At 38.3% G+C, this 14,240-nt stretch overlaps 1 protein-coding gene across 2 annotated transcripts; it reads right to left on the minus strand.

Moving 5' to 3' along the window:
- Positions 1 to 6,281: 6,281 nt before the first annotated feature.
- Positions 6,282 to 11,848, minus strand: LOC144650776 (uncharacterized). 2 transcript variants are annotated; one of them, XM_078510522.1, is made up of 4 exons: positions 11,736 to 11,848; positions 8,204 to 8,598; positions 7,168 to 7,247; positions 6,282 to 6,447 (listed from the first exon to the last, which is right to left on the minus strand). In XM_078510522.1, the coding sequence occupies exons 2-3, from the start codon at positions 8,579 to 8,581 to the stop codon at positions 7,173 to 7,175; spliced, it is 453 nt and encodes a 150-aa protein (XP_078366648.1). In that variant the 5' UTR covers positions 8,582 to 8,598; positions 11,736 to 11,848; the 3' UTR covers positions 6,282 to 6,447; positions 7,168 to 7,172. The 2 variants fall into 2 exon arrangements, with proteins under 2 accessions (XP_078366648.1, XP_078366647.1); XM_078510521.1 differs by having other exon boundaries at positions 8,114 to 8,598.
- Positions 11,849 to 14,240: the final 2,392 nt, after the last annotated feature.

Below are 14,240 nucleotides of genomic sequence, written 5' to 3' on the forward strand. Positions count from 1 at the left end.
GTTCCGCTTTTCTATTCGCACAACACGCTTATAAGAAGACAAATATTAAGTGTTGTTAAATACCATCCTTCAGTTTGGCCGATATTCGACATTTACCGTACCCAAATTCGCAAGTAGCCAATCAGAAGCGCGATCTACTGTCCTGATATCCTACGATATCAAGTCACTGACCTGATATGCCACCATATCACGGTCACTTTGAAGTAAAATAGTGTTACCGTATGATCAATTGAAAAGAGGTTTTTTACCAATAAAACAGAACCTCGTAATTTAAATTTAGCTGGTGTTTACCGGTCGTAAAATGAGAACAACTTTCCCGCCAAAACTAAACTTGAGCGCGCTCGCCAATTGTGCGATGTTTTCCGACGAGTACTGAAAAATTCAGACTGAAACAATGGAGTCGGAGTTTCCAAATATTTCGCTAAATTTGGATTTTAAAAATTTAGAGAATGAAACTCCAAACAAAACAGTAAAAACAGATGGCAGAAGATCAGAGAGGAACTTGATAAAAGAGTTGAAGACCAAAAAACTATCAATACAAGCAGGTCAACACATTTTGCACTACGTACCTTGCAAGCATGGCTTCAACAGAGCGATTAATATCACCGGATTTTTGGCTGAATTTGGGTACGGTAAATACCTAATCGTTCCTTTTTGGTACGCTTCGGCGGCATATCAGGCTCGTTTGGTCTCGCCTTGGATATTTTGGCTCGACTGCGTCTCGCCAAAATACGAACCATGGCTCGACCAAACTCGCCTGATATGCCGCCGAAGCGTACCAAAAAGGTGCGATTAGGTATAAAAACAACCCAGCGAAACCCCATCAAAAACCATGATATGGCGAACTTGGTTGGCCAGCAGTACATCGACGTACTTCATACATAACTCGACATTTCTTGAGAAGGAAGCGCTAAAGATAAGTTCGATTATAGCCAGTTTACTTCGATCACAAACGTGCCAGAATCGAATATAATTTCCAAAAGTCGACGAACCGCAATGTTTCGTCTCCCAGTTTGAGTTGTTCCGCCGTAAAATGGCGTCTTTATGAATCCAGCAATACGTGATATGGATTTCCTCTGATATTTCTCTCAGCATAGGAATATCTTCGCAACTCGAGGTTATGTTTACAGATCGACGACCTGACGATAATGAATGGAATTGAAACTTTCTTCCGGCATGCTTTGCGAGTCGTGTCCAACACCGCCTGGGCCTCGGTTAAGCAGGCGTTCGTGGGGAGGAGTAAAACATGATCGCCCCTAAGAACGACTGCGTGGGAGGCTAGGCCAATGACTGCTAAATCCTCAATTGATTGACGTCCTTCACTCAGGCACTCGCTCTTTGAACTAACAGTACCGGCTACATTGGGTGACTCTACTGAAGTAACTGAGAGTTTGTCGTCTTTCGGTGTTGACGATGGAGAGTTTTTTCGAGAATTCTTAGGGTTGTTACTCCTTGTTAGTCTAAATCTTCGTCTTCCTTTGGCATTCTTCTTTTGTCTTGACGAGGATGCGCTATCGTCACTTTTCGTGCAACCTGAGAAACAGTTTCCCATTTTTGAGCTTTTTTACAGCTGGCAAAGGCTTTGCAAAGAAATACGATAAATGAGTTTATTACATCATAAATAAAATGCAATTGAAGTTGATATTATTATTGTGAATGCGCGCTACAAACATGAAGCAAACATCGGTAATGAATTCGAAAAGCTACTTACGTAACTAATTATCACTTACGTAAAAAAGCTAACAAAGAATATCATTTTTCTTTCAATAACGACTAGGATATGAAAAAGACTCGTACATAATCACAATAATAACTGTTTTTTACGGTCAAACAGACTGGCAACCGCATGTCAAGAAGGACACTAGCGTGACGCGCGACGTGTGATGCATAACGCGTGATGCACCTAGCGCGGGTGTGTTCAAATAACATGTTTTTGATTGCGCGTTTAGGGACTGGTCAATAAGTACAGGGGGGGGGGGGGGGGGGGGTGGGCCGGAGCAGAAAAGGGGGTGGATCATCAGTTTTTGAGCCCTTGAAAAGGGGTGGGTTATGTAGTTTTGATCTACACATAGGGGGTGGGTCATCTTATTTATTCACTAACTTTAAACTGTTATAGTTCCAAGAAAAGTTGTATTCATCAGTATATAAAATTGATAAATTTCTCCATGTAAGCAGTTTTAAATGAATTTCTAGCGATTTCAAAAGGCCCAAATATAAAAATTTTCCGGGGGAGCAAGCCCCCTGACCCCCCTAGATGGCTTGTAATCATATCATCAGTTTTATCTGACTCTCTTCAAACTGCATAGATTCACGCTGGGCTTTAGGCCTTTTAATACCAGTAAACTCTTTTCTCAAACAATTTGCAAATATGAATGATGGACAGTGGTTGTATTTTATGTTATTAATTTCCTGTATAAAAATATGAACTCTTCAATAATTGATTATGAATTATTATTGATTATGAAACCCGTGAAATATTTATTGCACTTTTTGATACTATTAGACACTTATTCCATTGTTTTGTTTTTTTGTTTATTTTTGACTATTACGCACTGACTGGTAGACAATGTTTCACGGGTTAAATGAAATCACTCTATCATATACTGATTCAGTTTTTTGCATATGTTTGTGTCTAAATTTCCCCATGGACTTTACACACAAATATGTGGAAAACTTACAAAAGGCTAGTATAAGAAGTGAGAAATTTATCCTTCTTTGGTGTGTCAAGAAATGGAAAAAGACGTACATGGAACTGCAGTGTCCATCAGAGAAAATGTCTATGTAGGGAATTTCACTGTTAAAAGCTAAAGTCAAATAAAAAATCTCCAACCCCTAACAGATGATAAAGAAATGATAGGTCCCTTGATCTTTTTTAAGCAAAGGGGGTGGGTCATGTAATTTTCAACCCCCTGTCAGGGGTGGGTTAGTCAGTTTTGAGCCAGACGGAAGGGGTGGGTCACAAATTTTCGAGCCACCACTTTTCCAATTGCTCCGGCCCACCCCCCCCCCCCCCCCCCCCTGATACTTATTGACCAGTCCCTTATGTTTTGCGTTTGAAGTTGCCGTCGGTTTTCTCTTAATTTTTGTAAGTTTTCTCGAAGCTTTCTTATCGTCGCTATTTTCTTGACAAGGATTTCTCGTTTTCACCGAGCTTAGTTTTTTTACAAAGGCTCGTGCAAAACGGATAGTTGACCAATCAGTGCGCGTGTTATATCATCAAAACTTAAGAGCAAACTATTGCTGGCGTGCACTGTCACGCCATAAAAAGGTAAATTGGAAACCTTTCAATGAAAGAAGAAAATGAAATGCTATAAACGAAAAACACAGAAAAAGTTCTCAAAATCTCAGGTCTCTGTGGTACGCCGTTTGTGAGTTGTTTGCCGAAAAGTTTCGCGCAACTTAATAGAGCTTTGTATGGAGACGCCATATTGATGTACAACTTTGGTTCATTAACAGGAGGATGGCGGCCGCAAATCAGCCAAACTATCTAAAATTCCTTTTTGCGATAAAAGCGCTTTTTCTTCGCCTGTGAGCTAGTATACATGCGCATAAACACATCTTCCAAGTTTTTAAATGTTTAAAGTGCTGAAAACCATAAAAGAAAACCTTTTTTTACTCAGACAGCTTTTTCGCTGCCACTATCTTCGTGTTACGCAAGGGAAATCCAGAAGCTGTAGTTTTCAAAACGAAAGACATTCCAGGACTCATAACTTGAAAAAAGATTTATTTCATCTTCACTCTAGTGTAGAGAAAAATTCAGGAGACCTCGCGTTTTTGAATTTGACGTCACATGCAAACCAAGAATTACGAAATCACAACATTTCAAGAAACAAGAAAAATTCGAAAGAGTCTTTTAACAAAGCAATAAACACAAGTTCACCACACAAGACTACTGCTACACACTACCTACCGTCTGCCAAATTTTAAACTCTCTGATAGAATGCACTTTCTAACGGACATGTGAAATGTTGCCTCATTTGCAACAACGGCCTGGCACATTTTAACTGATATTTTCCACGTCAAGAATGAGCGTTAAGATCCCAAAATATTTGGCCAAGAACAACAACAAAATGGCAAACAAAACATGATACTTGTAGGAAAGCGCGAAATAGCGCGATAGATGGAACTCACCAATTAGCCACAACAATTAAAATCAGAGACCGTGAAATCAAATAAGGTTCGTGTAAAAATTCGTCTCGCAGATTTTGTTTTTCGTTTAAGTTCGTTTTTCCCCGACTAACAGCCCTTGGGACGCCGACAAAGTTCCATCTTAGATGTCGCAGTTGCCTCGAAGACAGTTAATTGTAATATATGTGCTGCTGTCTTTTACATAAAGTTGAGTTTTTCGTTTAAGTTCGTTTTTCCCCGACTAACAGCCCTTGGGACGCCGACAAAGTTCCATCTTAGATGTCGCAGTTGCCTCGAAGACAGTTAATTGTAATGTATGTGCTGCTGTCTTTCACATAAAGTTGATAATCGATCATTCGATCGACGGACGGACGGATCCATGGATGGATGGATGGATGGATGGATGGATGGATGGATGGATGGATGGATGGATGGATGGATGGATGGATGGATGGATGGATGGATGGATGGATGGATGGATGGATGGATGGATGGATGGATGGATGGATGGATGGATGGATTTAGAGCTACTCGCCTTTGGAACGAATTACCTCGGACTCTAACGGATTTTAATTTTAATTCTAATTTTAAGGCTGCCATAAAGAGTCGCGCTTGGAAGAATTCATGGATTCATATCCGGAACCCTTTTATACGTAGACCTTTTGTAATAGTTAGGATGATTTGATTTTTTATTTTTTTTATTTATTTTTTAACTGTACATTTTTTTAAAACATTTTACTGTAATTTGGCACTGAAAAACTATTATTGGTGTGGCAAATAAAATCTTATTCTTATTCTTATTTTAGTACCCGCGTTGGCCTTGCATGTTCCATGTTGTGGACAAAGCACTCAAAGTTTGGTACTATTTGAAACTCATGTTAGTTTAGCTTAGCTTAGCTTAGCTTAGATTAGATTAGATTAGATTAGATTAGATTAGATTAGATTAGATTAGATTAGATTAGATTAGATTAGATTAGGGCCGAATCGCACTAGCGGACAAATTTTGTAACAAATGGTAGATTTCATCATTAATGAGTCACTTGTTGCAGAACACAAGTGCGATTACGTTTTTCGAGACCTACAACTTGTCCAACATTTTAGGAAAACAAAGAAGCAGCTGTCTTATGATTGGTCCGCGTTGCACGCGCGATACATTTTGTCAAACAATTGCAAAAACAAGTGCGTACGACTTGTTGGACAAGGGCAAATTTTGTCAAAACGGACAAATCATCAAAGGGGCCGAAGTCCTGCCTCGAGGCAGGACATTTCATGACAAGTCGCATTCCCATGCCCTCGTAATGCCAGATAACAATACGTTGTTGATTGGCTATTGTGTTTGGCCCAAACTGGACCTAATAACAACACGCACACCAAAATGTTTGCGATAGTATGCACCGTGATGTGGCTCTCACTATCATAATTCAGCCGCAAAATCTTTCCGCGATAGGCAAGGCATGTTTATAAGCGAAGTATTTGCCCAATGTAAGAATGAGAAAAGAAAAAGTTATCTTGAGACGACTCATTATTCCACTGCATGAGAACACGCGTGCTCTAAATGCAAATTTTTTTAGAATTTTTTTACCGCGTGGTACTGCATATTAAATGTTTGCCCAAGACGGCCGTGCTGAGAAATGTACAGGGATGCCAGAAGCACGTGCAAAGCTATTGTACTAATAATTTCACCTTTTGTTCTCTTCAAGATGTCTCTGACTTGTCGCGACAATTTTGTTTTTGTCAAAAATGTCATGACATTTAAAACTTGTCCGCTAGTGCGATTCGGCCCTTAGATTAGATTAGCTTAGCTTAGCTTAGCTTAGCTTCGCTTCGCTTCGCTTCGCCTAGCTTAGCTTAGCTTGCCTTAGCTTCAGTTTAGTTTAGTTTAGTTTAGTTTAGTTCAGTTCAGTTCAGTTCAGTTCAGTTCAGTTTAGTTTAGTTTAGTTTAGTTTAGTTTAGTTTAGTTTAGTTTAGTTTAGTTTAGTTAAGTTTAGTTTAGTTTAGTTTAGTTTAGTTTACTTTAGTTTACTTTAGTTTAGTTTAAATCATCTATCGTATTGTCCATCTTACCAACTAGCTTGCGCTTGGCCTTGTTCCTTGTTCCATTTAAAAAATCACCAAACTTGTAGACAGAGTGAAAAAAAAACATGGACTCAGAGTTTGGTGCCTTTTGAAACCCTCTTTTATTTCAGTTCAGTTTACAATCTTTTTGTCGTATTGCCCATCTGACCAACTCACTAAAATACCCAGTGTTAAACAATTTACGCCAGTCCAGTTCCGTGTCGGTAAATACTTCAGCGGCCGAGCGAAATCTTGCGTTTATGCCTGCAGGATGATAAAAATATAAACAGTACTTAGACATTTGGAATACTACCCTACCCTAAGAGGAACCAAATTAGTTAATAGTAGAACAGAAATTACAGCGACAGCGAATGAATTTCAAAATTTCTTTAGTATTGGAAAACCTTCAATGTCAGCGCCTGAATTAAGAACACCGCCAAAACAGCAAATTGGCAACAAAGGGTCCGGTTTTTGTGCAAGGCCATTCTTTTGGCGTTCTGTTCTTGAGCAAGACACTATTCTCACATATCTCTTTCTCCACCCAAAAGTAATAAACGGATAAGAAATTATGCAATCTGACAAGGGGGTTCTTTATGATTGGCAAGCATACTCTTAGCCAATCGGGAATAAGCGACGGAGGAAGGAGTTACTTGGAAACCCTCTTATTGCCAGAACATTCGTTCCTAATAGTCACGGAAAGTCGCCTTCGGCAAGCAGTAAGAGCAATTTTGGTGAATACTTTAAAATTTTCAAGGGAGTTACTGAAACAGAGCTGCAACGTCCGTTGCCAATATAGTAAAGTGTATCCAAAGAATAACAGTGACAAGAAGCAAGCAGTGACACGATCCTTACCGTGTGTGGCTCACGGCCAGGATTGTATCACTGCTTGTTTCTCTCTGCCGTGCAAAATAATTTCATTTTTTCTAACAAACGGTGACTGTTAAGAATTTAAGTTTTATGTACGGTAATAGGGTGTTTGCTTACCAAAGCTATAAGCAGCAAATACAATTAAAATGGCAATGCCCCGAACGACAGCAGAAGATCCGTTCAATAGGTTTTTCCACCTGAAGGAAAATTGTTACAAAAATAATTAACGATCACACATGAGTCTGTAAAGTTTACAGAATATCTGCTTATTACCAAAGATAAACATTCAACAAACTTGCCCACGGAAAAGCAAGTAACTTAATCCTATTCTTAATTTAATCAAAGATCATTTGAGATAAGAAGAGTGACGCTTTTAGCCCAAAGAGCGCGAATTATTAACATAGTGCTTTCGCGGGAGTCCAGTTATCGTTTATTCCCAATTAAGGAGAAACTGGGGACGTGGGAACATAGTAAAATATTCAACATGCTCTTTATTAGGTATTTTGATGACAACTTAAGGTGAAGGTATGAGTAACATTTGCATCCCACTGATTTAGGTCACTGTGGAAAAATATTAGCCTGCTTAAATGGCAGCTTTGTTGGGGTTAACGCGCGCGCAAGCACCCTGCGAAGCAGCGACAACGAGCGGTGAAGACGTGAGGAGCCGCCGCGCTGTGCGAATAGCGGCCCGAGGTGGTCAAGTGTAGCTAGGTATGTCCAACCAGAAATACGCCGAAGACTTACCAAGCTAACCTTGGTTTTTATTTACCAGAGGAAATAATTAAAAACTCAAACCTAGAGGAAAGGCTAAAAAAGTAGTAAAGGTTGCAAACCGCATCTTTAAACAAATATAAGATAAAAAACAAACTGTTCTGCAATGGTTGACCTCATGGGTGCTTAACTTATCTCTGTTTTTTATCTTTGAGCTAAAAAAGTTAGAAATTTTACCCTGCCCAATACGTAGAAAGTAACAGATCGGCACTAAATTCTGGTTTGTCTTTTTTAAATATTTACCCTCTCAGCTGTCTTAGTCGCTTTATAATGGCGTATCACTTACTATTACCTTGTTGTCTTGTTCATCTCTACGAGGAGGAATCTCAGGAGGACGCTTGTTGTCTTGTTCATCTCTACGAGGAGGAATCTCAGGAGGACGCTTGTTGTCTTGTTCATCTCTACGAGGAGGAATCTCAGGAGGACGCTTGTTGTCCTGTTCATCTCTACGAGGAGGAATCTCAGGAGGACGCTTGTTGTCTTGTTCATCTCTACGAGGAGGAATCTCAGGAGGACGCTTGTTGTCCTGTTCATCTCTACGAGGAGGAATCTCAGGAGGACGCTTGTTGTCTTGTTCATCTCTACGAGGAGGAATCTCAGGAGGACGCTTGTTGTCTTGTTCATCTCTACGAGGAGGAATCTCAGGAGGACGCTTGTTGTCCTGTTCATCTCTACGAGGAGGAATCTCAGGAGGACGCTCGTCTATGGTGAACGCCATTGCAAGAGAAATCAGCAAGATAAAAGCGATTGCAGCACGCATCTTGACAATGTTTCTTTCTGTAAAAAATGGAAAAACGTTTTCACTTTTAAAGACAAAATATAAATTTTGCTCTATTTATTCATGATTTTTTTTTTTCTGCTCTCCTGTCTTCTGTATTTCTTTAATGATAGGGACAAACAAAAATGGGGACGAAAAATAAATATGTTTTTTTCCAACCTTGTGCAGTTCGTATAAACAAGTAATTACGAACTTGCAAGACTGAAAGCACGGTCACAGTTTTTCCCTATCTGGGCCTCCAAGTTACTCAATAACGTGTACGTTCATATTTTTCTTTCTTAGAACACAAGAGAATGGAGCGAGTGGTATGTCTTCCTAGGCAGGCGTTTCTTTTCTTAAAATCTGTGAAAACAAACGCGCTACTCCACTCCGGCGGCTAGCTTTCCTAGTATGACATTTAAGGGACTGTGTCACGGCTAAGTTAATTTCATGTTATTAAATTGTGCCAAACACTCGCTATGAAACTAAATGATTGCAAAGAAATCAATTCTATGATTCTAAATGGCAAAACCATAGCTTCATTACAGCCAAATGTGTCTCCCGGGCGTTATAAATTTAAGTTACAAGCAGACAAGATTAACTTTAAAAACTGTTCCGCCGGATCATATGTAAAAAACCCATATCGCAATCCGTTTCAATCTTCGTCACTTTCGGCCATCCATACCCGGCCTTTTTTGCATTTGTAGTGTTATTTAAATATTCCTTCACTGTTTTGAGAGGCTATTTTATATGCGAGTAAACTCGCATTTATCATATATATATTGCATTGCTACTGCTGGACACACATTCATTTATTCAGTTTTCTTAATGTTTACTACGCAGTTGTCGTCATTAGAATCTCCAAAACTTGACTGATAAACGGTCGGTTTATAGCTACAGTTTTCTTTTTTTGAACAAAGAAACTAATTAAAAAACTACTTAGCCTCAAATTTATCCCTTCCTGTCTTTCCCTACAAAACATACAGCCCGGACTAAAACAAGTATGAACATGCTAACGAAAGAACCTTTTTTATCCACGGAACTTCTGAAATAGCCGTTTTATTTTCAGCCATGAACATGTTGTTTTTCTTTTAATATTACAAAACATATCGTTATTATTCATGATCATTTGCTAGAAAGCATAATATCTTTCTTAGCTGATAAGATAAGATAAGAACTTTATTTAATGTAGCACTCTACTTACCTAAAAGCTACTTTACAGGAAGCCCACAAATAAGAAAACAAAATGAATAATAAAACAAAAGGAAAGGTAAAATAACACTAACAATCTAAAAAGTTAAAAATCTAAAAAATCTAAGAAACTTATTATCTATAAATTATTTCATGTATAATTACAATTTTAAAAATTTGTACATTCTTAGAAAGCGTAGAGCATGTTTTTGTATTCATTGTTAAAAAGCATATCTTTCTTATTCATTATAAGGATATATATCTTTTTATTAATTGTTGTAAAACATTTATAGATTTCTTATTCCGATTACAGGCTATTGCTGCAATAAATGGGATATGCTTTTATTTCGTGAATGGCAAGCTTTCCTCGAACGTGTAACAGTGGAACAGCGCCCAACCATGAGCTACGTATTTCAAAATAATCGCTTTCTATTGAAATACATGTACCTCGTATTGATAACAACATACTTCTAGAAAGGTTCCACGTATCAAGAAATGGTCTATTGTTCCGGCTCAACTTCTCACATTTAGCATTAAACAATAGTCCATTTGTTCTTGGTAGCGCTGAGGGACTTTGGCCGTAGCTAAGCGGAAAAGCTCGTGACTAATCGGAAAATTTTCGGCACGACAATTTTGCTTGTGGGAAGCGTAAATTTGCACTAGTCAGGTCAATTTTTACAAGTGTACCCTAAGAAAGATTTGACCGTCGGTGTGCCTGTCGGACTGATTAAAAGGACGAGAGTCCAAAAATATTATCCCTTTGTGTCTCATTCAGACCACCTAAGTCTACATAAAAAACGCCTGGCATTACTTGAAGCACGAAAACAACCACGCCCAACTTTTTATTCATACTTGTGAATGCGAAAAACAACGCTTTGAACATTAAAACACGCGTACCTTTTTATTTATTCTTGTGAGGACCCGAACCCATGCTTTGAACACGAAATTTTAACTTTTTATTGATACTTGTGAAGACCCAAACCAACGCTTTGAACATGAAACATCGCTTAACTTTTTATTGATACTTGTGAAGACGTGAACCAACGCTTTGAACACGAAACTATGGCTTTGGTTAACTTTTTATTGATACTTGTGAAGACCCTAACCAACGCTTTGAACACGAAACCTTGCTTAACTTTACATTGATACTCGTGAAGACGCGAACCAACGCTTTGAACACGAAACTTTCCTTAACTTTTTATTGATACTTGCGAAGAAGCAAACAAACGCTTTAAACACGAAACTTTGCTTAACTTTTTTTGATACTTGTGAAGACGCGAACCAACGCTTTGAACACGAGACTTTGGCTTTGGTTATTTTTTATTGATGCTTATGAAGACGCGAACCAACGCTTTGAACACGAAACCAACTTTTTATTAAAAGAATTACTAAATCCGAGTGACGGGGTAAAGGCATTGTGCGCTCAAACGGTGCATAAAAATTCGCATCTTTGACTAAATATTTACAAGTAAAATATCCGCAACCATTCAAATAAGCACAAAAATATAAAAATACCACATATGAATTTTACTTTCTTAAAGGATTTCTTCGAATATTTTTTAACAATTAAAGCTTAAAACGGCAAAAGCGATAAAATTAAAAATGGCAACTGGTCGTCGAATTTCTCAAGATCGGTCAGGACATATCTTGCCTAATAAATCATTAGGCTAAAAACCTCCATAGGTTCCCTCAATAACAGAATCAAAGAAGAGGAAATTCTAGCATGAAATGGTTTTCTTTGGCTTTGTAGATATACAATTTTGCTATTATTATTTTTTTTTATTTGTGGTCGGCTTTGCAAGAGTGAAATATGTTTTGGAGCCTTGAATTTTGTAAAATGAACAGGAACGGTTTTGAGTAAGAACTATCCTCATGAACTAGTTTGGCTTTAGAGCACGAAAACGCGAGCAACCATATTAACTAGCTCAGTGTTAATATTGCAAAACTAGCCACAAACGTGACTCACCACAGTGGGATTTTCTCGTTTAGGTTTTTTCTTCTTCTGTAATAAGCCTTCGTTACTGGGTAGCTTTCTTTGAAGAAGTGAATACAATCGGTGGATTTCTGTGCTTTACGTGGCCCTCGATTGTAACGATCTAATATAAGATTGACATCTGTCAAGCACGAAAATTGTGTTTAATTGCTGGTTACAGCTATCTAGAGTTACTGGCGCCAGTTGGGCCTGCCAACAGCGCATACTTAGCTGCATTCACCTTCAGAAGGCTTTATTTTTAATATTTAAATAAATATAGAATTTTCGCCGAGTTCAAAAAACTGCCAATTCTCACTTAATTTCTCACATTTAGCATTAAACTATAGTCCATTTGTTCTTGGTAGCGCTGAGGAACTTTGGCCGTAGCTAAGCGGAAAAGCTCGTAACTAATCGGAAAATTTTCGGCACGACAATTTTGCTTGTGGGAAGCGTATGTTCCATAGCAACATATTCCCATTATTCAAAATTTTCGGAATTGCCCTCATATGGCGCCAATCGTTTACCTATAACAAGTCATGAAATTAAATGCGATCGATGTTGTTTTTCTAACGAAACCGGGTTAAACGAGTAATAAATTGTTTGTTTGAAATGAAACCTTCTAATGGAAAACTGGGTAATTGGTTCACGATTCTGCGAATCACAATTTTTGGAGGGTAGCGATATTAGATTTGACTCGAATAATCATTTTAGTAAATTTCTGATAAGGTTATTTATATCACATAGCAACTTATTACACGTAAAGTAAATTGTAATATTTTCATTAGAGTAAAAGGCCCCTAATTGATCCAGTGCTTTGTTTGCTTTTGGGTTCCAAGTAGAGATAACGGAGGAGGTTTGTCAACGTTTGTCAACCGGGTTTAGCGAGTAATAAATTATTTGAAATGAAACCTACTATTTGAAAACTGGGAAGCTGTTTCACGATTGCAAATCACAATTTTTTTAAGGTTTTTTTGAGGTGATTTATATCACTTAGCAACATGTTACCTCTCAAGAAAATTGTAATATTTCCATTAAGAAGAGTAAAAAGGCATTTAGTGATCAAGTGCTTTGTTTACTTTGGAACTATTTTGGGTTCCAAGTAGAGATGACTGAAGCAGGTATGTTTATGGCTACCTTTAAAGATAATTTAATATATAGATTTAGGCAAGCCTAAGCGGAGCTCTCCGGTGATTTGCTCTTTAAACTCTTTCAGACTGATTTTTTAATTCATGCTTTTTTCTAGCGAAGCACCAGCGCGCGAAGCGTGCAAGCGGAGTACCATGGGTAAGGAAATTTTGTAAACCTATGAAGCCTCAAAAATTTGGTTATCGAGTAAGTGTGCCCGCCCACGTATACAGACTCTCAGGGAGGGGGAGGGGAGTTACAAGACAACCCGACCGCGGGGAGGAGAATGCCATCAAATCAGTTTCTCGACAAACGCCAACGGGTAATGTCGGCTTTTGTTATTGGACATCCATGTTATGGTCAATTGATAGCTATCAAAACATGGTATTCGTTGACCAGTATCACATGACCATATCGCGGGCTCAGGTGTACAGTTCATCGCAGTCATGTGTTTTTTGAAGCTGCCCGCTCACCAGGTAATGGTTTTCCATTGAATCGGGGGCTCAAATCTTACTTTTTTGTCTAGGGCAATGACAGGATTTTATGAGCGCAATTTCTGCGATTGGAGTTGAGGATTTATTTCGGCTATGGATCTTTCTTCTTTTCATGAAAAACTCAAATGCTCTGGATCATAAAGCCGTTGTACTTGATCTTAAAATTCTCAGTGAAAAGAGTGGCCCAGCTTTTGGAAAGTCAACAACTTCCTTGTGGAAGACATTAAATATGTCGAGCTTATAGAAGAACACTACGCGGCTATACGTGAGAAGTATTCAGATTTGAAAGACGATCGGATAAAATGGAAATTAATTAAAATGGAAATAAGACGTCTCACCATTTCATACTCAAAACACAAAGAAAAACAACGGGAAATTCGAGAAACGGAGCTTCAAATGCGTTTGGAAGCTATAGAAATTAAAATCAACAACTGCAATAAGGACGGACAGTTAAGCGCTGAAATAAGAGAATATGACAACTTTAAAAGCCAACTTCAATGTATTTACGAAGCCAAATGGAGAAAAACGAATTTCAACCGTAAAGTTATTTCGGAAATAAAACGAAAATACGGCAAAATACTTGTTGAAGAAGACGAGATTATGAAAGAAATCGAATCCTTCTATGAGAATTTATATGCTTCTCACGAAACATGATTTAGTTTGTTTTCTGAGCCTTTGTAAAGTTGCGAGGATCTGCTTTTGTAAACGTGTTTGACAGTTCCCGTCTTCTCTCAATCCCATCACTCCGCGCATTATCATCATCCCCATACCTTATGTTAAGTCTTTTTATTAAGTCAAGCAAGCGCAACTACGTACGAGCGAGGGCCACCAGCTTCAATAAACGATTGATCTGTGAACGAAGAAATTAAGTATATCTTTT

Source organism: Oculina patagonica, chromosome 4, assembly GCF_052425735.1.
Source record: "Oculina patagonica isolate OP01 chromosome 4, crgOcupat, whole genome shotgun sequence".
NCBI lineage: Eukaryota > Metazoa > Cnidaria > Anthozoa > Scleractinia > Oculinidae > Oculina > Oculina patagonica.

Bases quoted from the DNA above. Each gene is read 5' to 3' on its own strand.
- LOC144650776 (XM_078510521.1), bottom strand. From the start codon at position 8,581: ATGCGTGCTGCAATCGCTTTTATCTTGCTGATTTCTCTTGCAATGGCG. The intron at 7,248-8,113 runs GTAATAGTAAGT...ATTTTCCTTCAG, and splicing joins GAGATGAACAAGACAACAAG to GTGGAAAAACCTATTGAACG.